Source organism: Rhinatrema bivittatum, chromosome 1 (assembly GCF_901001135.1).
Source record: "Rhinatrema bivittatum chromosome 1, aRhiBiv1.1, whole genome shotgun sequence".
NCBI classification, from domain to species: domain Eukaryota; kingdom Metazoa; phylum Chordata; class Amphibia; order Gymnophiona; family Rhinatrematidae; genus Rhinatrema; species Rhinatrema bivittatum.
In genome coordinates, this window is record NC_042615.1 from 593,846,302 (window position 1) to 593,871,633 (window position 25,332).

General features: G+C 45.8%; 1 protein-coding gene across 4 annotated transcripts in view; it reads right to left on the reverse strand.

Annotated features, from left to right (window-relative positions):
- PRRC1 (proline rich coiled-coil 1) overlaps positions 1 to 25,332 on the reverse strand; it is a 93,037-nt gene that overhangs the window by 63,554 nt on the left and 4,151 nt on the right. For 3 of the 4 annotated variants that reach the window (XM_029619263.1, XM_029619271.1, XM_029619280.1), the window contains exons 2-4: positions 7,889 to 8,019; positions 6,642 to 7,055; positions 4,046 to 4,197 (exon numbers count right to left, since the gene is read on the reverse strand). In XM_029619263.1, coding sequence (XP_029475123.1) covers positions 4,046 to 4,197; positions 6,642 to 7,055; positions 7,889 to 8,000 — 678 coding nt within the window. In that variant the 5' untranslated portion in view covers positions 8,001 to 8,019. The remainder of the gene's footprint in view (positions 1 to 4,045; positions 4,198 to 6,641; positions 7,056 to 7,888; positions 8,020 to 25,332) is intronic. The other variant, XM_029619286.1, reaches the window with a different exon arrangement.

The window sequence follows — 25,332 nt, forward strand, 5'->3', positions numbered from 1 at the left end:
TTGACCTGTGCCCCGGGATAGAATGAAGTGGGAGAGCCTGCTTCCTACTAAAGATGGTGGGAATAGGGAGTCCTAGAAAACTTGATGGTTCGTGGAGGCTGGCAGGGGGCTTGAGAACGCCACCACTTCCCCTGCGAATGTGAAGGTTGAAGTCAACACCAGTGGGTCAGTAAACCCAATATGGTCGGTAAGATGATGTAGAAAAAAGTCTTCCAGTAATATGATTTTGATGAATCATCCACGGACAGAGACATGACCTTTACTTTCCGTTTCCATAGGTGGAAAAGGTTGCTCACCGCATGTAATTTGCGAGAGGGAGAGGCAATTTGCCTTTGGTGATTTTCGAGTGGAGATTGAAACTTAGATTTTTATTTTTTATTTTTTTACTTAGGGCTCATTGTTCTGATCGCTAGGTGTGACTTTACACTAGAACCTTGATTGTTTCCGTCAGCTTGTCACCAATAAAAATGGTCGGAAAGATAAGGATGGTTCTGTATTTAATAGCACAGCTGTGCTTGTCTGTAAAGGAAGATCAGCGACCAGCAGTCATGGTGTTGGCAGTGGATTTCTCTGAAAACATCTAAATCTTCACATAATTAATTAAAGAAGATATCATGAAGTTTTGGCTATGACATGTAGTGCTGAAATTGAGTGTCCTGGGACAGAGGCTTCAGAGACTGGAGACATATGTGGAAGACTGCATCACACAAACCATGTGATTTTCCATTGTCGTATTTAGCACTGTGTATTGGAGTGCCCTTCCATCGAAAGGGCCAAGACATACACTTTCCCTGCCGGGGGACTGGATGAAGGTCAGATTTTGTACGTTCTTGACCCACATCTCCCTTCCCCCTCTTTTTTTTTTTAGGTCTACTTGATAGGAAGCCGGCCATCCTCAGGAGGGGGATGCCCCCGACCTGGTTCTTATAGAAGGCGATTCATGGGTGTCGGGAATACTCTGTAGTATTCCAAACATCTGCTGTGTGGGTCACGGACTCTACGAGTTCCCACGTTGAGACTGTATCCCTCTTTTTTTTTTTCAGAAGTCAAGGAGACGGATTCGCTGAAGGAGAGACCTGTCACAGCGTAGTGCAGCAGGGTGTGAGAAGCACTCCGTGGAAAACTAGCCCTATGAATAGGAGTGCTCAGAGAAGATTGCTGTATGGGAAGACAGCGGAGGAGAGACAGCATCGTAGAAGGCTGCCAGATGGCAACCACAGGGTGATCAAGTCCCTTCGGGTGGCTGTTGAACTTTGCGCTCTACAAACGTTACAAGCTGCCAGAGCCCTGGTAGATGGAAACTTCTTGAGGGATCCTGTCTGCTGAATGTAGTACCACAGCTGAGCTGCAGTGCCCATTAGGTGCAATGACGTCAGCTGAATATCGCTGTGTAGTATTCTGGGTCAGGATGTGTCCCGAAGCCAAGCATGTCCTCATAGAAGGGTCCTTGAGTCTTGAACCCTGCGCCAGTGTCTGAAGAAGAAGGACCCCCCCTTTTTTTTTTAACCAACCCACTGGAAGAAGGATCCGCAGTGCCCACACCCTGACCCATGATCTCTGGGCAGTCCAGAGGCATTGCTCACGATGCGACAACTTTGGCAGCAAGCCGCTTGGTCGTCCGATGGCACGTGCGCTGGCATCGCAATGTAGGGCCGACCAGTCAACACTGTAGAGTCACACGTCCGAGCGCCGCCGATTGGCCGGGTAGTCGACGTACACGGCAGCATGCTGGCGTGCCGGTGAACGCGTCTTAGTGTCTGCAGACATGTCGGTGCCGTTGTGAGTGTGCCGGCAAGCCTCCGGATGCGCTCATGCTTCGGCTTGCCGCGGAGGCGACGGTGTCTCAGTGCTCTGCGCACGAGTCGGTGCTTCAACGCGCCCGAGCCCGCATCAGGGCTTCGGTGCGCCCACTTTGGAGCTTCAATGCCCCCGAGCCCACGTCAGTACCTTGGCGCCCCTGCGCACTCGGTACTTCGGGGTGCCCGCGCACCGGCGCATGCTTCAATGTGAAGTTCGTGTCGGTGCCTCGACGTGCCGGTGGATCGATTGACTTGACTCGTAGCGCCCCCCCCAGAGCTCTCCTTGGCACTGGCCCCGGCGAACCAGGAGGTCCACCGAGGATACTCAATATGAAGGCCCCTAAACGACTGGGAAGGGGGGGGGGGGGGAATGCCCAGAGAAGATTATTCACTTCTCCTAAGGGCAGCTCTTCTATGTTGTTCCTGAAGAATCTGTTCTTTTGATTTTCTTCTATTTCCTTTTTTTTTTTTTGTATTATTATTTAAAAACCAAAAAACGTGAAGAGAGCTCTGCGCACTCAGCCGTGCAGAAAAAAAAAACCAGACTGAGGGGACTTGAGGCAGCACGGGATCATGCAAGAATGCGCGCCTAACTATGAAAGATAAGTTTTCAGCTTTGAGACCTCCACCACCTAATGGCACGGAGGATGTTCCCAGCAGACAGCATGGCTAATTCATGCTGCTTATCTACTAGAAAAAAATGATTGCAATCCCTGGAAAAACTCTACCCATAAAAAGTAGGCGCTTCCAATCCTGGAGGCACTTGAGCTGTAATCACTAAGCAACATCCCCTGCTGAGGAACCAGTTAGGGAGTTCCAAATTCAGGCGCCCAACCTGAGCCATCCTAACCCAGAGCTACATCCAACTGGGAAGAACCAGACTTAGTGAAATCAGAGGAGCATAATTCTCCCTGAGCCTCCAAACAGCGCTGACACAAGTTAGTGGGCACTCCTGGCTGAAATGCCCAAATACGACAGGCAGTGGAAACAGAAAGGCGCTTAGGTTTCTTAGGCACAGGCGCCAATATGGTTGACAGAGCGCGTGAGCAGCGGTCAGGGGCATGCGCCTAGCTTTTCTTTTGTAATATACCAAAAAAGCCTAGGCATCTGACACCTTGGCGTCTAAAACCCACTTGTTCTGGATTCATCTGCTTGGACGCTGAGAAACTGCCCTTTCAATATCACCTCCAACAGTTCACCCAAACTGTCAGCTTGAAAACCTTGTGCATAACCACTATGCTTATCTTAAGTGTATTCCTTCCCTTTCTCACTGCACATTACCTTTAAATATGCTACAGAAAGTTCCACGTGTCTCTTATGTTTCAGTGAAATGGTTCCAGAAACACCTCTTGATGAGCTGAGGAGGAGCAAAAATCCTACGAGAACTTTTTTTCTACTTTGTGGTAGGTTTGTCAGAAGCCCCCCCCCCGTTAACTATAATGCACAAATAAAACTCTGGGCTGGGCTTGGTGGGTCAAGAGCTGTGCGCTACCATGTAGAAGCCTTGGGTTTAATTTCCAGGCCAGGTTTCTGCTCCCCAGGCAGATATAGCCAGACTGGGGATGCTGCTGAGGCAGCACTAATAGATCACAAGGGATGGGCGTCTCATCCACCACACAGCAATGACACATAGTGGCCAGGACTCAGAAGGCACATGGTTCCAGCTTTTGGAAGGAGCCAGTTTGTGGACCCTGGTGGAAGGCTGTCACTGTGATGACTAGGTTAGACTGGGGAAGGGAGAGAGGGGGCTAGGTGTGTTATACAAATAGGGGAGAAAATCCCTGGCTAGCCACAAATGAATGCTCATGGTACTGTAGCACCACAGAGGCCGATTCTGATTGAGCTGGGAGACCAAAGTAGTGGGAGGGGACAAAAAAGCCCCAAAACAATAGAAACTCTCTAAATCACACTCAAGACAGCTCAACAATTTGGCCACAAGATGAGAAAGATTTATCACTAGCATACAGCTAAATATTAACCCAAGAGATGAATGGGAGCTGCTTTACCATTGTTCAAGGCTCGCAATAAAAAACTTTGGCAATTATGCCAAAATCAAGTTTTACCAAAGCAGAAAATCGAGTGGTAGCTCAGACACTGACAGTCTCTGGACTATATCATCATTTGGACATTGGTATTGTCATCTCAAATAAATTGTCTGTCCTGAAAGTTACCAACAAACCAAACAGAGTAATAAGCAATTCACCAACTTCTTTTCCTGCTAAGACATGAAACACAGCATTACTTACCTTAATAAAACCCCAGAGTCCTCCCCCTGGTCCTTCACTCTGCCCGACAGCAATCCTGGGGTCCTCATGTTGTTCAGGAAAGGTGATAGTAGACCCACTCCCTGCTGCATGTGGCACAGAGATCTGCTGAGTGACGGGACTCGACAAAACTCCTGATGAGAGAAAAGTCATTTATTTGCATATTTAATAGGGATGTGCATTCGTTGGGCCATTCATTTCACTGGTACATGCACAAGAACGGATGGTACGTGTATATTTTATTAACGAGGTACGCACGTACCCACGATACGAATAGCCTAATGAATGCACATCCCCAATTCTACAATGTTATCTGGTTATTTGAAAGTCATGCTAATCAAAGCAATCTCTCCCCAAATCCAATAGAACACCACACAGGAACCTGTGTAGCTGGTATAACCTCCAGCTCAGGAAGGTCTCTATGGAACCCACATATATCAAATCCTAGCACATTACCAATTTATCATTAGCAAACAGCTTGCGCTATTTGTGCAATGGCAACAAAGATACTAAAGTCAGGATAATACCAGAATAAGGATGCAAGGCTCTACAGTTATCTGCTAGTGCCTGCCAGTCCCTGGTTCCCCAATTCCTAGTTAGATATTGCCCCTTGTTTCCCATCCTCACCTCCCCAGATCTTTTAGGTCACGATCATCTTTCCATTAGGGTAATCAATGTTTCAGGGTGGGGTCCTATAACTTTCAACTTGTTCATTTTTGTCTGCTTTATATAAAATTCACATCACCTTTCCTTTCTTTCACACAACACAATCCAAACTGATGGTGTTTTATAAATAATGCTACAACAGCTCTAGTTTTAAGTTGTATTTTTCATCCTTCACAGGTTTGTAGTGCCATTTTTTCATTAAGGACTTTCAAAACTGAGTTCTTGAGAAGTCTGTATCCTATACAGAATTCATTTTAATTTATGTATTTCAATATGTAATTATGGTTTTTCCTTGGTTTTTTCATTGTTTGCAAGCCATTCTGTACACCGCTGTGGGCAGTATTGATTTGGAAGAGTAGTTTATAGATATCTTAAACTAAAATAAAAACTCATTAGTCGCGGAAAGAAAATATGGGACTCAAGCATTTCCCACAAAACAGAAGTGCCCTCCAGTCAATGGCACTGTGTAATTCCAGAGAGCCCTTGTAAGATGCAGTCATCTGACAAAAACTGCTCCTTATAGTTTCAAGGAAAGAAAAAAAAAAAAAAAAAAGATGTAGGGTGAGTGACATATTTTGTGCTGAATTATTAATTTTACTAATGAACAAATATTGCATGCTCCAGATATAACAGAAATGGCTGAAGAAATTAATAAGGAATATTGAAAACTATGGGATTTTTTATTTTATTTATTTATTTTTGTATACCGGTGTTCGTGGTAGCTTCACACCGGTTTACAGTACAAATAGCAAGGTCTTATAAATAAGTACATTTATTCATGTGATACTGTAAACTTCCCCCACCCAAAGCAAAGCCTGTCAGTTGAAGAAATTAATATTGAAAGAACAATCTCTTGGACAGATACCATCAATAAAAGATCCAAATGATCAGTTATTGACCTAAACAGAGAGAGATTGGGCGTTTACCAGAACAGACCAATTTCCCTATCATGCCCATGCATCTTTCCTGCCAATAGCGTACAACCAAGAGTCAAGTAAGGATAATCTTTGATGTAATCACATGACGTTTCTGGAAATGACGCAGCCAGCCAACGACCATCTCACCTGCAAGGAAACGCATAACCAACTTGAGCAGTCAAGACTAGTTCTACCTCTCCTTCACATCAAAAACCAGAGAAAGCTAGTTTCTTGTCTTCCTCCTATGCGACTGGGTCACTGCACATGACTTATGTCCCTACAATCCCACAAGACTAAAATGCTCCAGAAGATAGATAGACAGACACAGACACACACAGACACACACACACGATGCAGACTGATTGAGCTCCACACACAGACACCTGTAAAAGAAACCACCAGCAAGATACAGAGATCATGACCAGCACAAAGGCTCCACAGAGTGCAGAAAGACCAGACACCCCACAACACAGAAAAATTCCTGTTATCGGTAAGTTCAGTTTAAAAACTAGAAAAAAGAAAAACATTGTTTTCTCATTAGTATATTTCTTCTAAAAAAGATTCTGAAACAAAAGTTGCAGGTATTTAACTAGTATAATTGTTCTTCATATCAAAGAGACTGTGATAGATAAATCTTATTATTACTGATGGAATATTTAACCTATAAATCTTCTAGAAATAAAATCTCAATTTAAAATAAAACAAACTTGTTCCTTTAAATTAACCACCTCCTGCCATCTGGTGGTTGCAGACATTTAATTTTAACAACTCGTGCAAGAAATTGTAGTTAATAAACTTTTTATATTTCATAAATATTTGCCTGGCTAAGTAGTCTACTAAACTGACTTAGGAATTTATGGACATGTTGATTTATCATAGTATTTAAGTTGGAGGCAGGCTTGAAGTGAACACACGCCTTGGGAATTGAGTCTCACATTTTCATCAATGTTAAGTACAAGACAATGAAAGAAGACTGAAAAACATAGAAATACCACCTGTGACTGCAGGTGCAGAAAAGGATGGCATGAGCGGGGTCTGTGGTGCTCGTCCCGCGTGACCTCTGGTGATGTCATATGTCGATGCCATGGAAAATCCTCCTATGGGAGGGCCTGGGGGAGGTGCAGTAAGAGCACAGCCAGGTGTAGAGCTCGAAAGAGGTGGAGGAGGAGGAAGAAGAGAAGGAGGAGGAGGAGGAGGGGATGAGAAGGGGACAGGACTACCGAAAGCTGCAGCAGGTGAAGTGTTGATAGGAGCATGGGAGTCGGAAACTGTCCGAGGTGAGGCAAACTGCAAAGGGGCTGAAGATATCTGAGGAAGGAGAGAGGTGGGAGGTGCAGCAGAAGAGAAAACTGGAGGTGGGAAGGGCTGCATGTTGGGTATGTTAGGCCTAAGGAGCGGACTGGACAACACTGGAAGAGAAAAGAGAAGTGAATTCAATGAATAATTGCGCATCGCAATCTGGCAACCTCTGTATATAACACTATGTTCTTCAGAACCACAGTATGGAATTCCATTTTTTGGGAGATTTTCTGGTGATCAGGGTGGTACCATAGACTAAAGACACGGAGGTTGATACTGAAAGCAGCATGTCCAACTAAGCTATAGATTCAACCAGACAAACCAACTAAAAAGTCAGGGATGGTCTAGGGCAGAGTGAGCTTATCCAACTAACTTTGAGATTGCCGAAGAGCAGTGCTAAAGTTAGCTGGATAAACTTATGCAGCTAACTTTGACACCAGTGGGTATATTTCTTTTACTTATAGTCTGCTTTTCAGGCACTTGAAATTCCTGCACAGCTTAATATCCCAGTTAAGTTTATGCAGATAAACTTATCTGGATAGCTTTGCTGGACAGCTTACCACTGAAAATTGACTCCATGTTGTTTTATAAGGCTGCCCCTGAAAACTGCTTTAGGCTCCTCCGGTCCTCAGCAGCCATAAACAGGCCTGGTTTTCAGGATATCCATAAAGAATACACATAATATAGATTTGCATGCACTGCCTCCACTGAATGCAAATAGATCATGTGCATATTCATTGGGGATATCCTGAAAATCAAGCCTCTTTGTGGCCACCCCTGAAGTAGCCGAACAGAAAATCACTCTTGGTCCATATCGAAACAATCAGCAGGAAATGGAAACTGGGTATGTAAGGCAAGCACCTTGGAAAAATGAAATATTACATACTGCATAAATCCAGGTAAACTGTGACAGAGCTATCTGGAGACGCGCTGTGATCCATACCTGGTGGGATGGGCGCTGGGGCAGTGGTAGCAGCAATGCCGGCACCGGAGCCCACAGTGGTTGGTGGGGGAGTACTGGGTGGAGTTGTCTCTATGCCGCTCTCTTCCATCATTATAGTCGATCAGCTGCCACTGTGAAGAGAAGTAGTCGGGGATATTTGTTTATTCAAAAGTCTTCAGAAATAGAGCTGAAAATGTACAGAGGTATAGATCTCAGAGAGATCCACATGGCTCATCACAAAGACAGCAGAAACTAGGGAGTGGGGGAGGGCTGTGAAATAGTGGATAGTGTTGCACTCGATTAGGTTTAAAGGTCTAAAGAGCTCAGGTTAGTCCGGGTCCTTCAACACTCTTTGGCAGCGTTATGAGGCTCAAACCCATGGATGTGGGACTCCATATATATCCCCAGACTTGCATAGTAAGGTAAAGCATAATTAGAAGACTAGCACCAAATGTTACTGGTTTTTCTTTAATTATACAGCCTTATATGATACCATTCCTGGCACATGGTTTGACAACATAAAGCAATATATATATATATATTTTTTTTTTTTATTAGTTTATAACCCACTGTTCCTACAGGCTCAAAATTGAGTACTGTAATCAAATACCAAATAAGAATTAGCACTAAATGTAAGAAATATAACAGTGATAAAGTTAACATAAAAACTCCTTACAAAACCAATCCCAAAAGGGGAAAAGCTAGCAAGTGAGGCCCTAACACGCACAAATGCATATTTATGCTGTCTTTCTGAGCCATTTGATGCTTGATTCCAGTTTCTTAGGCTCTCCTTTTCATGTCCCACCCAAAATGATCCTTTAGGAATTGTATGAAGTGTCTTATTTACTAAACCTTTTTTCCCCATTGGCAGGGACTGGGAAAAAAGCCTTAGTAAATCAGGATGTAAAGGAAAAATACAATAAAAATCAAATTTGATTCACTCATCAAAACTTTTACACATTTCCCAAACTGCGCTTCGGGACACAGCCCTGCCTCCCTGCGGGTTAAAGCTTGCAAGCTATGTTAACAGCACTTGTACCCTCCGGCCCCAGTTCCACACCTGGGAGATGGCGCGGAACTGGGGCGGCCGAGATAGTGAGTCTACTCACATATCTGCTTGTTTTGCACTTTAAAAACAAAACAAACAAAAAAAGGGCCCTTCCTAGTCCAAATATAAAACCTTTTATGTTGTTACATAAATGTTTTTCAGTTAACAGATATGATTAAAAAAAAATGGTGAAGACTACAACACAGCTGGCATGATTCGAGGCGCAATGTGGCAGGCAGTTACCTCGGACTTCCCAGTCTAGTGGCAAGACGCAGCCATTAAATGAGCAGAGCGTTAAGCGGATGCTACAAATAAACCAGGGACAGGGATCCCATTTACTAAGTTTTCTTCCCCCCACCCCAGATACAGAACACGAAAAATTCCTTAGAGGAATCAGGACCTTAATTTTAACCTCTGTGTGTGTGTGTGTGTGTGTGTGTGTGTGCAGTCACGCAAATCAGTTCTGATTTTCACAGAGCAAAATTATGTGCAGAAAATCACACAAATGAAAATTAGTTCTTACCTGATAATTTTCGTTCCTGTAGTACCAAGGATCAGTCCAGACCATGGGTAAAGCCCCCGTTCCAGCAGGTGGAGACAGACCAGAGTTCTGAGGCTTGTCCATATAAGGACGGAACCCACCCAGGAACCCTCAATATAACCATTGTCAAAGCAGAAAGGTATAATATCAAGCAAGTAACAGGATAACTATAAATGTAATTTAAACCAACAAATAATAGTACAATTGAATGAACTGTGTAAACTAAACGCTCTTGTATAATTACCCTTGATCATCGTAACGATGCTTCCGGTACCTATAACAAAATCCAGGAAGACGATGCAGGAATCAAAGAAATCCTATAAGAAGGAAAGAGACAAAAAATACCTGGAAAAAGATTCGAGCGGACAGAAAAGAACGGGCGGGTGTCTGGACTGATCCTTGGTACTACAGGAACGAAAATTATCAGGTAAGAACTAATTTTCCTTTCCCTGTACGTACCAGGATCAATCCAGACCGTGAGATGTCCCAAAGCTTCCCTACAAAGGGTGGGACCCAGTTACTCCCGCTAGAAGAACCTGCTGACCAAAGGAACCAAAGACTGGAGCCTGAACATCGAGGCGGTTGTGACGAGCAAAAGTATGAAGGGATTTCCATATAGCCGCCCTACAAATTTCCTGCGGCGACACAGATTGAGACTCCGCCCAAGAGGTCGCTTGAGAATGCAAAGAATGAGCTTTTAGGCCTTCAGGAACTGCTCGGCCCTTGCAAATATAAGCAGAGGAAATCGCATCCTTCAACCAGCGAGCGATCGTAGCTTTAGAAGCTTGCTTCCCCCTGTTGGGTCCACTCCACAGGACAAAAAGATGATCAGAGACACGAAAATCATTGGTGACCTCAAGATAAAGCAATAAGGCTCGCTTAAGATCTAGATGACGAAGATCACCACCACCAAAGGCTGCGATATCCTCTGGAGAAAAAGCGGGAAGTTCAACGGACTGGTTAATATGAAAAGACGAAACAACCTTAGGTAAGAAAGAAGGTAGGGTCTTGAGAGAGATGCCAGAGTCCGAAAAACGCAAGAAAGGGGTCTCTACAAGATAGAGCTTGAAGCTCGGACACTCTCCTGGCTGAACAGATAGCAACCAGGAAAACAGTCTTGAGAGTCAAGTCTTTGAGAGTGGCACGACGAAGAGGTTCGAACGGAGCCGTACAAAGAGCTCGAAGAACCAAATTTAAATTCCACGAAGGACAAATAGACCGGATAGGCGGCTTTAGATGCTTAGCGCCTCTGAGAAAACGAACAACATTCAGATGAGAGGCTGCCGGCCGACCTTCAATGGAACCCAGGAGGGAACCAAGCGCCGAGACTTGAACACGCAGGGAGCTGACCAAAAGACCCTTGGAGAAACCTCGCTGAAGAAAAGAGAGTATCACCGGAACAGAAGGAGAACGAGCGGAAACGCCCAAATCCTCGCAGATGTTTTCAAAATCCTTCCAGACCCGGACATAGGTAAGCGAAGCTGACTGCTTACGAGCCCTAAGGAGGGTAGCAATGACCTCTTCCTTATATCCTCTGCGTCTCAAATGTCTCCGTTCAAAAGCCATAACGCTGGACAAAAGCGATCCACCTGGTTGAAAAATACGGGACCCTGACGCAGGAGATGGGGCAGATGACCGAGACGAAGAGGGCCGTCCGCAGTGAGATTCACTAGGTCCGCGAACCACGGCCGTCGGGGCCATTCGGGGGCCACGAGAATGACTGGTCCGCGATGGAGCTCTATTCTCTGAAGAACCTTCCCCACCAACGGCCACGGTGGGAACACATAAAGAAGAACATCGGAGGGCCAGGGAAGAACCAGCGCATCCACTCCCTCTGAGCAATGCTCCCTCCACTGGCTGAAGAACCGGGGAGCCTTGGCGTTGGCTAGCGTTGCCATGAGGTCTAGGTGAGGGGGACCCCACCTGCGCACGATTAGATCCATCGCTACGTCAGACAACTCCCACTCGCCGGCATCGAGATGTTGTCGACTGAGGAAGTCGGCTTGGACATTCTCCTTGCCTGCTATGTGGGAAGCCGCCAGGCGATCCAAGTGCCTCTCTGCCCAGAGAAAAAGCTTGCTGGCCTCTAGCACCATTAGACGACTTCGAGTCCCCCCTTGTCGATTTATGTAAGCCACCGTGGTGGAATTGTCTGATAGCACTCGGACTGCTTTGTGGCGAATCAGAGGAAGAAAAAACTTGAGGGCCAGGCGAACCGCTCGGGCTTCTAGACAATTGATGTGCCACCGAGACTGGGACAGGGACCAGAAACATTGAGTCACATGGGATTGGTAGACAGCCCCCCATCCGGAGAGGCTGGCATCCGTCGTTACTATGACCCAGGAGGGAGTCAAAAGAGGCATCCCCTTGAGAAGGTGAGCCGGGGAGAACCACCATTGTATATTGGCGATGGAAGAGTTGAAGAGAGGGAGAATCTCCTGATACTGTTCCGACTTCGGCTTCCAACGGGACTACAATGCTCTCTGTAAGGGATGCGTATGAGCAAACGCCCAGCGGACGAGATCGATCGTGGATGCCATGGTCCCTAGAACCTGCAGGTAATCCCACGCCGTGGGAAGCGGAAGAGTGACGAAAGTGTTCAACTGATCGATCAAGTTGAGTGTTCATGAGTCCGAAAGAAAAAAAACTTTCCCAACCCGAGTGTTGAAAAGAGCGCCCAGGAATTCTAGCTCTTGTGAGGGCCGAAGAGTGCTTTTGGAGTAGTTGACTATCCAGCCGAGAGATGTTTGAAGGGCTAAAACTCTGTCTACCGCAGCTTGGGTCGTAGTATCAATATCCCCTAAATCAAGCGGGTCAGAGGGAGGCGGGGGGGGGGACGACACCCGGAACCACCCGAACCCTAACCGGACCCTATGGGTCTGGAACCATATCAGGAGACCGCACAGGGGGGAGGGAAACCACTGAGGGGGGTCTACCTCCCTTTGTAAACTTGCTAAATAAGACATGTAATAAAAGCAAAAAATCCAATGAAAAACGGGTCCATGCTGATTTTTTGGTGGAAGGGGGGGGGGGGAGGGGGCGGGAGAGGTGAGGGGGGGGTCCGAGTCACCCCCCCCCCCCCCCGAGAGCAAACTGGGCTCAAATCGGGGGGAAAAAAAATCGGATCCCCAGCCCCCGGAGAAGCAGGAAGTGTTTCATCTGAAACACCCAAAACGGCCGCTGCTGACGCGCGTTCCCGGGATGGGAACGGCTTTGAAATTCGTCGGGGAGCCCTTCCCCGAGGTCTAAAAGGTGGCAGTTCAATAGAGGAGCCCTCAACCCTTGAAATGCACCTTGAACATACCCCTTCGCGGGAGAGTCGGGAGGCCGACTCTCCACAGACTAAACAGCAAGATGGCCGCGGCATAGAGCAGGGAAGCAGCCGCTAAGGTAATTAAAAACAGCTGAGCAGGGAGCCCCTGAGGAGCTGGGCGGGAGATTGAACCCCACTCCCTCCTCACAAAATAAACTGCTGCCTTTTATTTGATTAAATAAAGTATATAAAATGTATATTTTATGAAAGTGAGTTTTCTTTTTTTTTGTAAATAAATAATTCACAGAAGCAGGGGCATGAAAGTCATCCCTGAAGGCTCAACCGAGGCATGTGCATCTCGGGGCACGGTAGCAGTAAACGTGGGGAGAGGGACTGGCACCACCAGTATCACCCACACTAGGTCACCGGGAAGGGAACCTAGCTATACTCGCTCCCCTAGGAACCCCAAGAGCGAGGGAGACAAAACTGTCTGCCCTGACACAGTTAATTAGAGAAAACTGACAAAAAGAATTTCTTTTTTTTTTTATTATAATAATTAAGAAGTAAACTAAAAATGTATTTGCGTAAGCTTGCCCCAGAGAAAGAAGAAGAAAGACTACAGAGGGCAAGCTAAACAGGGAACCAAAGGGTGAGCTGTTCCACCTGCTGGAGACAGACAAATACTGAGGGTTCCTGGGTGGGTTCCGTCCTTATATGGACAAGCCTCAGAACTCTGGTCTGTCTCCACCTGCTGGAACAGGGGCTTTACCCACGGTCTGGACTGATCCTGGTACATTCAGGGAAAGTGGTGATTTCCCACAATACTTAACTATTCCTCCTTGAGATGTGGCTAAGTTGTGTATTTTATTTGCTGACGTTTGCAATTTTGTGCGAACTTCAATGCAAAAAAAAAAATATATATATCCTGTGGAGCTATTTTCGCAATTAAATGAACTGGTATCCTGAGAAAAACCTTATGTGGTACAGACTCATTCCCTGCGACCACACTCATGGATTAATCAGCTCCTTAGTTGCCACATCTTGGATCCTGGCTTAGAGTTAGGATCGTTTCCCTTACTTTACTCTATATCTGACTGGACCCAGAGACCTTGCTTCCATGTTCGAGGTACGTTTGATGACAGATTTTACATACCGTATTTTTCGCACTATAAGACGCACCTGACCATAGGACGCACCTAGGATTTAGAGGAGGAAAATTAAGAAAAAAAAATTCTGTCCACGTGATGGGCTCTGTACGGAGGAGCTCCCCCCTAGTGGCCATCCGTGGGATATTTTTTTGGTTTTGTTTTTTATAGTAAGGCAGAGAACATCCACACAGGTACTCACACTCACTGGTTTTCTCTCCCTCACATACATACATACATAAGCTCTTTCACACTCACCAGCTCTCTCCCCCACTCAAGTCATTGGCTCTCCCTCACATATACACATACCCACAGACAATCACACACTCAGACTCTCCCTCATACACACAGCTCTTTCACACCAGTTATTTTAAACTTTCATGACTGCTCCAAAGTTCAATAATAAATAGTCAGGGCTATATTACATTGATTAGGAGAGCAACTTGCTCCTAATATTTCAACAGGTAGCCACAGCACAGGCAGTAATTCTATTTGCTGGTCTGTGTCCTCCATCCCAGGCAGTATACCACCCCCATGACCCTCCAATACATCCAAACAAATTAGAAGGAAATGGCACCAACCACAAACCACAAACAGTGAAGTTCTTACTTTGGACTGCAAGTGAGGTCAACAATTGACCATGTATCGCCCTCCGCCGGCAGAGCCCGAGCTCCCCGCCGGTCCCGGGGTGCATCTCACTGCGAAGATCGGCGTGGCGCAGGTCAGTCATCACCTGTTTGAACCGCGTGGGCTACGGAGGCCCCTCCAGTTCAAACAGCTCCCTGCCGGTCTCCTGTTCCCAGGGTGCATCCCACTGCGAAGGCCGGCGCAGCACAGGTCAAATGCCAGCCATCTGAACTGGAGGGGCCTCCGTAGCCCACGTGATTCAAACAGTTGATGTCTGACCTATGCCACGCCGACCTTCGCAGCAAGATGCACCTGGGGAACAGCAGACCAGCAGGGAGCTCAAGATGACACACCTGCGCCACCATGCTGATTGGGCTGAGTTGGGAGGAGGCGGTGAACGGCGCGCGAGAGGGAGAGATGCTACATTCGCTCCATAAGACGCACAGACATTTTCCCCCCATTTGGGGGGGGAAGTGCGTCTTATGGAGCGAAAAATGCGGTATTTGGTAATTTATTTATTTTTATTTATAACTTTTTTTATACCAATATTCGTGGGGACATCATATCGGTTTACAGTGTAACAAGAGAAGGAAAGTACATTGAACAGGTAGAGGGAAGGGACGAAATAGGAACAGAGAAAAGCACAGAAGAGGTAAAAAATTAGTAACAGAAAACTTCAAAACATAATACATGTGCAAGTCAGAATATATAAAGTAAACAGAAACTTAAAATGCTTACATATTAAAGTGAAAATCACCTGAATGATGATAACAGGACCATGTACAAGGATTCTAGTAAGAACAGTCAGGAGAGGTAGGGGAGTGGGCGGAGGATAAAGGTTATTGAGAGTAGGCTTGTTTAAAGAGCCATGTTTTTAGGTTGGCTCTGAATTTGGACGGACATGTTTCTAGCCGTAGGTTGGTCGGTAGCGAGTTCCATTGTGTTGGTCCGGCTATAGAAAAGGTGCGTTCCCTAGTGGATGTAAGGTGTGCATTTTTTAGCGAAGGCACCTGCAGGGTCCCCTTGTTGGATGCTCTAGTGAGGCGCTTTGACCATTTGGATTGTGGAGGCTCTTCAAGCCAGTTGGAGTAATGAGGTAGATGGAAGGTTTCTGTTGCATTATAGTAGATATGTGTTCAGTAATGATGATGCCTTTATGTGGGATTTATTCAATTTACAGTCCCCTAAAAGAATGTTTTTCTACATAACAAAACTAATTCAAACTAATTCAAATAAAACAGGTGCCTATGGGCACAACAGCAACAATGTTTTGTTGGAACAGGAGGGGGGGGTGGCAGCCTGAACAGAAATGACAGGCCCTAGGCAGTAACAGAGTTGGTTTCTAAACCTCAATTTCCAAAGGACAGATTGGCTAAATCTGCTGCATGTCAGAGATCCCTGTCCAAACAGTAATATGATGTGAATGAGTAGATGGAACGCCATCATCACAGCTCTACAGATCTCTTCCATGGGAACTGCTTGCAAGTGGACCACCTATGCTGCAATGGCTTGAATAGAATGAGCCAAGATGCAATCCAGCTTGGGTATTACAGAAGGAGAAGAAATCTGCTAGCCAACGGTGATCCCCAGCCTATTCTGGTCAAAAGAAACAAGAAGCTAGGTGGACTGTCCATCTTGTCTAGCCTGGCCCGGTGTCCTTTTGGGGTCATTTGTGCACACTTGCTGCAACCCCAGACATTATGTGACACCCCCCCGGCAGAATATACATCCATGATGGAAATCCATGATAGATATAGTCTTCGCACAGAGAGTTTATTGCTTAAAACCAGTCAATAATATGCTGTCACGAAAAAAAAGGGAGACACAATGTCAAAATTGATGGTGGCGCAACTGACGGCCCATGGACACTGAGTGCACTGCCACCCCGGGGGATTGACTACGAAAGGAAACTTACCAAAATGTTGAAAAAACTGATGAAACGAGAGGGGAGAACCAGGGGTACCCAGCATTGATCGCACAATCCCTCAATGCAAATAGTGTAAACACACAGCAAAAAGTACTCCAAAAGGAGAATAATTAGAGCAGGGGTGGCGAACTCTAGTCCTCGAGGGCCGCAAATAGGCCAGGTTTTCAGGATATCCACAGTGAGCATGCATGAGAAAGATTTGCATCCAGTGGAGGCAGTACATGGAGATCTTTCTCATGCATACCGTGTTTCTCTGAAAACAAGACAGGTCTTATATTTAATTTTTGTTCCGAAAAAAAGTTAGGGCTTATTTTCAGGGGATGTCTTATTTTTTTCCATGATTGGCGAATGAGGACAAGGCTAAGCCCGCCTCCTCTTTCATTCACCGATCAGATTCAATTTTCGGCCGAACCTTTTGGTTCGGCCTTTGTTATTGGCCCGCCGCAGGAAATTTCGTTTTCCCGCAGTTCGAGCTGATTTCAGCTGCCCCCCGAAACGATACCCGAAACCCACCCCAACCCTTCAAATTTACTTCATTGCAAACCCCCCACCCCCCGCCAAAACTTGCCGAAATTCCCTGGTGGTCCAGCGGGGGTCCCGGGAGCGATCTCCCGCTCTCGGGCCGTCGGCTGCCAGTAATCAAAATGGCGCCGATGGCCCTTTGCCCTTTCATGTGACAGGCTATCGGTGCCATTGACTGGCCTCTGTCACATGGTAGGAGCATTGGCACCGATAGCCTGACACATGAAAGGGAAAAGGGCCATCGGTGCCATTTTGATTACTGGCAGCCGACGGCCCGAGAGCGGGAGATCGCTCCCGGGACCCCCGCTGGACCACCAGGGAATTTCAGCAAGTTTTGGCGGGAGGTCAGGAGGGTGGGGGGAGTGGGTTGCAATGAAGTAAATTTGAAGAGTTGGGGTTTTATTTTTTTTTTACAACCCCCCGTCTGCCCCCTCTGGGTTTCGGGCCCCCCCCCAGGAACTTTCGGTAAGTCTTGGGGGAGGGGGGTCAGGCAAGTCTTGGGGTGCAACCGTGCGTCCACCTATAACTAGGGCTTATTTTTGGAATAGGCCCTACTCCAAAAATCCTGAAAATCAAGCTAGGGCTTATTTTCAGGGAAACATTATTTATTTAGAAACTTTTATATACCGGCATTAGTGGGTACATCATACCGGTTCATGGTATTCATTGTGGATATCCACGGTATATCCATGGTATTCATTGTGGATATCCTGAAAACCTGGCCTGTTTGCGGCCTCTGGAGTTCACCATCCCTGATTTAGAGAGACTAAACTTTGCCGTAAGACACTGGGCTCCGCAAAAAAGAAGAGATTGAGAGGACCCAGTGTGGTATAATCGCATGCCAGAGTATGCTCAGTCAAAGTTCTAGAAACTTTGCCATAAGTTTTCTGTGCCGGGCTCCATCAGATGATATCGCCCATGAATGTGAAGACTGCCATCCTGCTTGTCCTTGGAGAAGTTAAAGGTCTCAAAAAGCTAAAACCATGTGAAATATGGCCTTCCAGCATACCTACCAAACCTGAAACTTACTTTAATGATTTACTACACAGTGTCCTGTTCATGTGCAAGTCTGTTTACACTTCCTGTTCCGTTTTTGGCTATAATCCAAGTGCAATGTCTATTTATGAGCAGAGAGATGGATTTTTATTTGCCTTGTGGCTGAGATTAAAGTACCTGTACATTATTGGGAGGAGGATAATGTCCTGCGCCACCTGAACCCATCAGGGCATGTTACACAACTATTGCCAAATTAAAAGACAAACTTCCAGTTTAAAATACAAAACAAAAAAAAAAAGACTGTTTACACTTACCAACCGAACATATTAAAAGCATGCCCGTAATGACTGCACTATATATAACCTAAAGGATTTCAATATTATTCCCTACAGAAACAAATGTGCACGTGTGTGTGTGTGTGTGTGTTGGGAGAAGAAATGATGACTCACAAGAGCACGCTAAGCCTAAGCAGCGCTACTGAACCCGCATCCCCAGAGAATCAACTTTTAAGCAGTGCCCACCTGCTTCTTTGGGCTTCCAATTTAATGAGAACAAGGCCTGGGATTTGACACCATGAACCTTCATTCAAAAATGCCTGGGGATTTTTTCCCTATTTTATATCCCCTTTAGTTCATTATAGTGACTGTCCTCAGCCAGGGGCTATGCATGAGAGTACCTTCCAGAACTCTGCTGGGTCATAAAAAAGGGAAGGGTGATAAATGCTGTTAAAAGGGGTAACGTCTGACTAATTAAATCAATTAATACCTCAGAGCAAACTTTTGAATGGTGGTGGAAGGAAAATTTGAGAGAGTGCATGAGACAGGATTTTCTGCGCCTTAGTGAAAGATGGAGTTCAAGTAGTCTGCAGCATTAATCCAGAAGGGAAAATGGGCAGAATAGGTAGGTCTTGTGGTCTTTATCTGCCTTCATTCTTTCTCTAAATGGTTTCTAGGTTAATAGACTACATGCTGAGTTTGTGAGCCATTTACCATGATAAACAAAAAAGCAAATTTGCTTACAGTAAACTGTGTTTTCCGAGGATAGCAGGATGAAATAGCCATGCTGCCTGGGAAAATTACCCGGTAGCCAAAGGCGGGAACGTCTCTTAGAATATTTAGAGCTGTGCTCCTGCACGGCTGTTCCTGCGTGACTGCCTGCATCGCTTCAGTTGTTGAGAAAGTACGGCCAAGTAGCAAACCGCAAGAAAGAATAAGTACAGGCAGAAAGACAGAGACTGTCCAGGGAGGAGGGTGGGGACGCATGGCTATTTCATCCTATCTACAGAAAACACCGTTTACAGCAAGCAAACTTGCTTTTTACCCCGCAGATAAGCAGGCTGAATTAGCCATGCTGTCTGGGAGTCCCCAGCTAGGGAAGACAAAGCACTGTGTTATGTCTATGTCGTTGCATTTTGCGGACATCTTAACAATAGTTTGTGCAGAGGATCCCTGTGACTGGTGGGCTTGTGAACACATGTCCAAAATGTGCATCCAAACAGGGGATTGCATCCTGTAGTAGGAGCTTCTGAACCTCGAGGACTAGAAGGTGCTGACAGGAACACCATGAAATCCAGGTGTAGCCTTGCTCCACAATGCTCAATACCCATTGGTCACTTGTGATTTGCTTCCAAGCTTGAAGGAAGAATTGGATCCTTCTCCACAGTCAAGAGAATGGAGCTGGTGGGAAGGAGTCAAAAAGTGGGTGTTGGCATTGCAAGTTGTTATTATGATGGTAGCCTTTATTGAAGGCGTAGGAAGATGAGGTTTGCTAATGTTGTCTGAATTACAGCAAAGGAGGAAATCTATAGTGCTAAGGCCTGTACAATTTCCTGGGGTAATAAGGCCTTTTGTATGAGAAGTATGGCCGTCTAGGTGCAGGCTGAAAGTCACCAGAGGCTGATAAGGACTGGACGAAAAACATTTGCTCCTTTATTTGGAATACTGTCTCCTTGAGTTTCTTGCCGAAGAGGTTATTCCTCAAGCAAGGTAGGTCAGCCAATTTTCATGGACATTGACACAGATGGTGCTGGCCCGCAGCCTAGCCATGCAATGAGCATTTATGGAGGCCCATGACATACATGCATGTGTCAAAGGCTTCATACACCGATTGCAGCAAATAGCGAACTCTCTCTTCCAGGTCATATAGGGCTGTGGGAGTTACCGGTAGTGGTTTGCCCAACTCCCTCCTGAAGCTTGAGACTCTGAATGCATTCATATATATACAGGACCATATAAAATTGATCCTGGGTTACCCAGGCCGTAAGCATAGAACCCTGGAACAATTTCTTGCCAAACTCTTCCAGCAATCAATTATTCTTCCCCAGAGGCGTGTTAGAACGATGGTGGGCCTTCTTTGCCCGCTTCATCACAGACTCAACAACAACTTAACTACGGGGAAGTTGGACAACCCCATATCCAGGCAATTTCTGCATGCAGAATTTTAAATCAGTCTTCCAAGCCACTCGAAGTCCCATGAAGGGTGTTGCCCACATTTTTAGCAGTACTGCATCAAGCACTTAGTATGTGGGCAGCGCCAACAGTTCAGAGGGGATACCCAAAATTTTTAGAATACCTAGGACCTCCGACCTAGGGTGTGGGTTTTTTTGAATATCCACTTAGCACAGCTTCCATCTTCTTAATAAAACAAGAGCAGATGAGATCCTCTGGCGGAGATGAGAAATTCGGCAGTTCCAGAGTTGTGACTGAAGGGATGCCAGTAGAGCTGCCAGTAGAGCTGCTTGGGACTCCCTTGGTGATACAGGAATCAACCACGAGGTCAAAGGTGATTTTGGTGGGCTTCACAGAGAAGGGATGTGAGGTTAGGCTCTTGCCCCTGGATGGCGGGGGGGGGGGGGGGGGGGGTCTGAGCAGGGGGCGAGTGACCATGGAGGCACTCCCAGTTTTACACTTTCCAGAACAGTTAGCCAAATGGAACAGGCTGGAGGAAAAGTGAGAGGTTCCAGGACTGGAAACAGAGAGGAGAAGAATGTGAAGACTGCATCTGTGATCTTGTCCACAGCTTGCCAAGAGCGTAGTTCTGGAGTTAAGGGCAGGGCATACTCCTCAGAGACCAGTATTGGCTCCCCCTCGAAAGATGGGAGTAGCAGAAGAGAACATAAGGGGACCGAAGTCTTCAGGCAGAAACCTTGTGAAAAAAAGCTGTGGCACAGACACGGCCCTGGTGATCAGTGGTGGAAGGTGCAGAGATGGGTCCCGTGGCAATTGGGCAGTAAACCCTTTGATGGGTAAGGAAAGTCCAAAGAATTTCCCTCAGCCTCATTTGAGTAACATGGTAAGACAGTAGTGGTGATCTCCGCTCCTTGATCTCTCTGAGGCTTCAAGAACAAGGTGACAGAGGGAGCAGGTCCTGGTCATCTGAACTCATGGAGATGGATCAGAGGCAGTTCAGGCCACTATGCAGTTTCAATGATTTGCCTAGTAGGAGTCATAAGCTGCAATACTGTTCGATGGACTTGATGGAAGTGTGTGTCTTGGGCTTCTGCATCAACTGCTTCAATGAGTGCATCAACTTCGGTGCAGCGCACATGGGCTTTCGATGCTTTCAGTGTATTGGGCACGTCAATCCCTCATGTTTTTGCATTGATGAGGATGACGACAGGGATTACAGAGTCTTTCAACCACAGCTGTTTCAATGGTTTTGCTTTTCTAGCTGGTACCAAAGCCACATGTGTCAAATGTGTCAAGGCCTCTCTATGCTTCAACTTCAGGTCATTCCAACACTGTTTCCGATGCATCTCGATGTGGCATCGGGAACGGTCTTTATACCTAACCTGGAGCATCACCATGCTGTATGACTTACTGTGGGTGCTCCCAGACATCGATGGAGCCCGAGACTGTGCTTGTAATTTCAAGGATTTAATCTTCACCGCCCTAGTTCTCCTCGCCTGCAGAATCATCCGTCCACATGGACCACAATTCCTGATCATGGTTGGGGCCCGGGATAAATAACACTGGTCATGGCCATCTGAGAGTGATATGATCTGGCCCCACAGGCAGGTCTTGATACCACTGGCTGCTCTTTCTGCCATGACAGATTCCTCTTCCCAGCTGGGAATTAGCACTGAAAAGTGCTATTTTGGGGCTCACTGAACATCAAAAACAGGGGTGTAATGCCTGAGAGAGAGAAGAGAATCCCATCCATGCAGAGCGCAGATAAAAAGACTGAGGGTCACAGTACCTGTAGCGGCCTTTGCTGCCTGTATGAGGAACCTGCCTGATCTCACAGGTAATATGTACTATAGAGAAATGCAATTAAAATTCCTGAGGCGTGCATTTGTGTCCCTACACATTGCCTTTCAAGCTAAATTGGTCACGACAGCGACTTGTCTACGTTGTCATATTTCCATAGGCACCTTGTCACATGCTTTTTGGGCCTGTCCGGTTATCCAAAGATACTGGGGGAAGATTGTGGGGTATTTGCGGGGGCTTTTAAATCTACATCTCCCCCTGTCTCCGTATATGTTTTTATTTGATTGCATTCCTCGTCCGCTGGTTCGAGGTCTGGGTCTGCATCTATTTCTTAAAAAAAATGGTGCAGTGGGAAAGAAGGTTATTTTGCTGCAGTGGCGAGAGCCAACTCCTCCATCCTTTTGGACCTGGTGCCTACACCTCCATCGTATGATGCAAATGGACAATCTGGCCTCGAGATCGTCTCCAGTACGCCGACGTAAGTTCTTGCAAATTTGGGATGCGTATTTGCAAGCGCTACCACATCGCGCAAGAAGCCTGGTATTGAATGACTAACCTTTGAATGGCCAATAAAACAAATCGGGAGGCGGTCCCACGTAGCCAAGGCAAAAAAACAAGGGGACAACCTTATATCGTGGAAGGAATTTTATTTCAAAGCCCGACTCCGGCCGAGTTTCGCCAAACAAGGCTGCATCAGGGGCTCAAACCACAGTTGTTGGTTGTATGAAACTACATATCCAATGTAGTAAAGGAAGACGGCAAACCAAGACCTTGATTGTTCTCTCACTGCTACATAATCTAGTAGGTCAACCTAGGTACAGTATTCCCACCGTCTTCAGTTTTAAAATTTAAAGAAACTCTTAAAACCGCAAAGACTTGCTTATAGTGTCTGTCTCCAGACACTATAAGCAAGAGTTTCTTTCTGTCTCCAGACACTCTAAGCAAGTCTTTGCTTGTGGTAAATCTTTGCGGTTTTAAAAGTTTCTTTAAATTTTAAAACTGAAGACGGTGGGAATACTATACCCAGGTTGACCTACTAGATTATGTAGCAGTGAGAGAACAATCAAGGTCTTGGTTTGCCGTCTTTCTTTACTACATTGGATATGTAGTTTCATACAACCAACAACTGTGGTTTGAGCCCCTGATGCAGCCTTGTTTGGCAAAACTCGGCCGGAGTCGGGCTTTGAAATAAAATTCCTTCCATGATATAAGGTTGCCTCCTTGTTGTTTTTTTAACCTTTGAATGGACCTGGACGTGCCCTGGTGCCCGTGGATATAAAATGGGAGTATTTTATATTTGGTGACTATATTATATTTATATTTTGGTGACTTGGGGTGGGGGGGAGTGGGGGTTTGGCTTGGGGGAAGAGGGAGAAGTGGACTTTCTTTCTAAGTGTTGTATATGCTTGTGATCCGGGATATCAGAAAAACTGCATCTCAGATCCAATTGTATGCCCAATTGTTTGTTTAATAAAAACGTTTTACACTAAAAAGACTGAGGGGATGCCGACGACACCTGCGCATGGGAACTCACACACACATGCACAGTGGAGCAAAAAGCTCTAACAGCTTTGAGAGTTTTCTGTCCAGTGCTGCCAGGAGTTGCACTACCAGACATCATGGCTAATTCAGCCCTGCTTATCGATGGAAAATGTACATTTTAACTCAGAAGCAGGGAGGGGAGGAGACAAAAACCAGTTCACTGCATGCTGAGAAGCAGCAGGTATCCTGCACAACTTACAGGCCGATACAGTACAGTGTATTCAGTAAGGGGTAATAGCGCATCGAAAACGGGCGTCCAACCCCCCCCCCCCCCCCCCCAATAGCGCCCGCAACATGCAAATCCATGTTGATGGCCCTATTAGGTATTCCCGCACGATTCAGAAAGCAAAATGTGCAGCCAAGCCGCACATTTTACTTTCAGAAATTAGCGCCTACCCAAAGGTAGGCATTAATTTCTCCGGGCACTGGGAAAGTGCACATAAAACCAGTAAAAACTGCTTTTCTGTGCACCCTCCGACTCAATATCATGGTGATATTAAGTTGGACGTCCCGAAAGTTAAAAAAAAATAAATTTGAAATCGGCTCGCGGCTCGAAAACCGGATGCTCAATTTTGCCAGCGTCCAGTTTCCAAACTCGTGGCTGTGAGCGGGTTTGAGAACAGACACTGGCAAAATTGAGCATCGGCTGTCAAACCCGCTGACAGCCGCCACTCCTGTCCAAAAAGAATCGCTAGGGATGTGCTAGTGTCCTTAGCACCTCTTTTTTTATTTATTTATTTAATGAGTTTTATGTACAGTCATTCGGAAACGTCAAAATAATGCCATCATAACGGTTTACAGGGATAAGGGGGTTTAAACAAGGGATGCAAAGTACAAACTGTTATTAAGCATAGGGGATAACATGTGTAAGGATTTAGTTCACTTTTTTATTTCATTTCTTATTTATGAAAACCTAGATGTGATGAATTTCATTTATTTATTCATGAGGTTGGATTGGAAGGCGATGATGTTGTGTTGTTCATTGAGTGAGTTGATATGCTTTGTTGAACAACCACGTTTTTAACTCCTTTTTGAAGGTTTTTAGGTTTTCTTGAGTTCTGAGCTTAGTCGGTAGGGAGTTCCAAAGTTTTGGGCTACCACGGGAGATTGCTCTTTTTTGGGTTGAGGTGAGTTGATTTGAGTGCGTGGGTGGTGTTTTTAGGAGTCCCTTATTTGCTGATCTAAGGTTTCTGCTTAGGGTATGTAGTTGTATGTAGGGGCTTGGCCAATTTTCTTGTTCTTCATATATAATTTTATGTAGGATGGATAGGACTTTGTATTCAATCCTGTATCTTATTGGTACCAATGAAATGAAATAAGTGTTGGGGTGATGTGGTCATGCTTTTTTGCTCCTGTGAGGATTCTTGCAGCTGCGTTCTGCAGGATCTGGAGTGGGCGAATGGTGTTTAGAGGTAAGTTGAGAAGAAGAGAGTTGCAGTAGTCTATGTTGGAGAAAATTAGTAATTGGAGGATTGATCTGAAGTCATTGTTGGAGAGATGACGGAGTGTAAGTAGTTTATGTTAACAGTCTTTGATTTTTGTTGATATATGGTATTTGAACGAAAGTTCTCTGTCCATTATTACTCCGAGGTTGCGGGCATGGTTGATTGGAGATATGATCGAATTTTGGTTCAT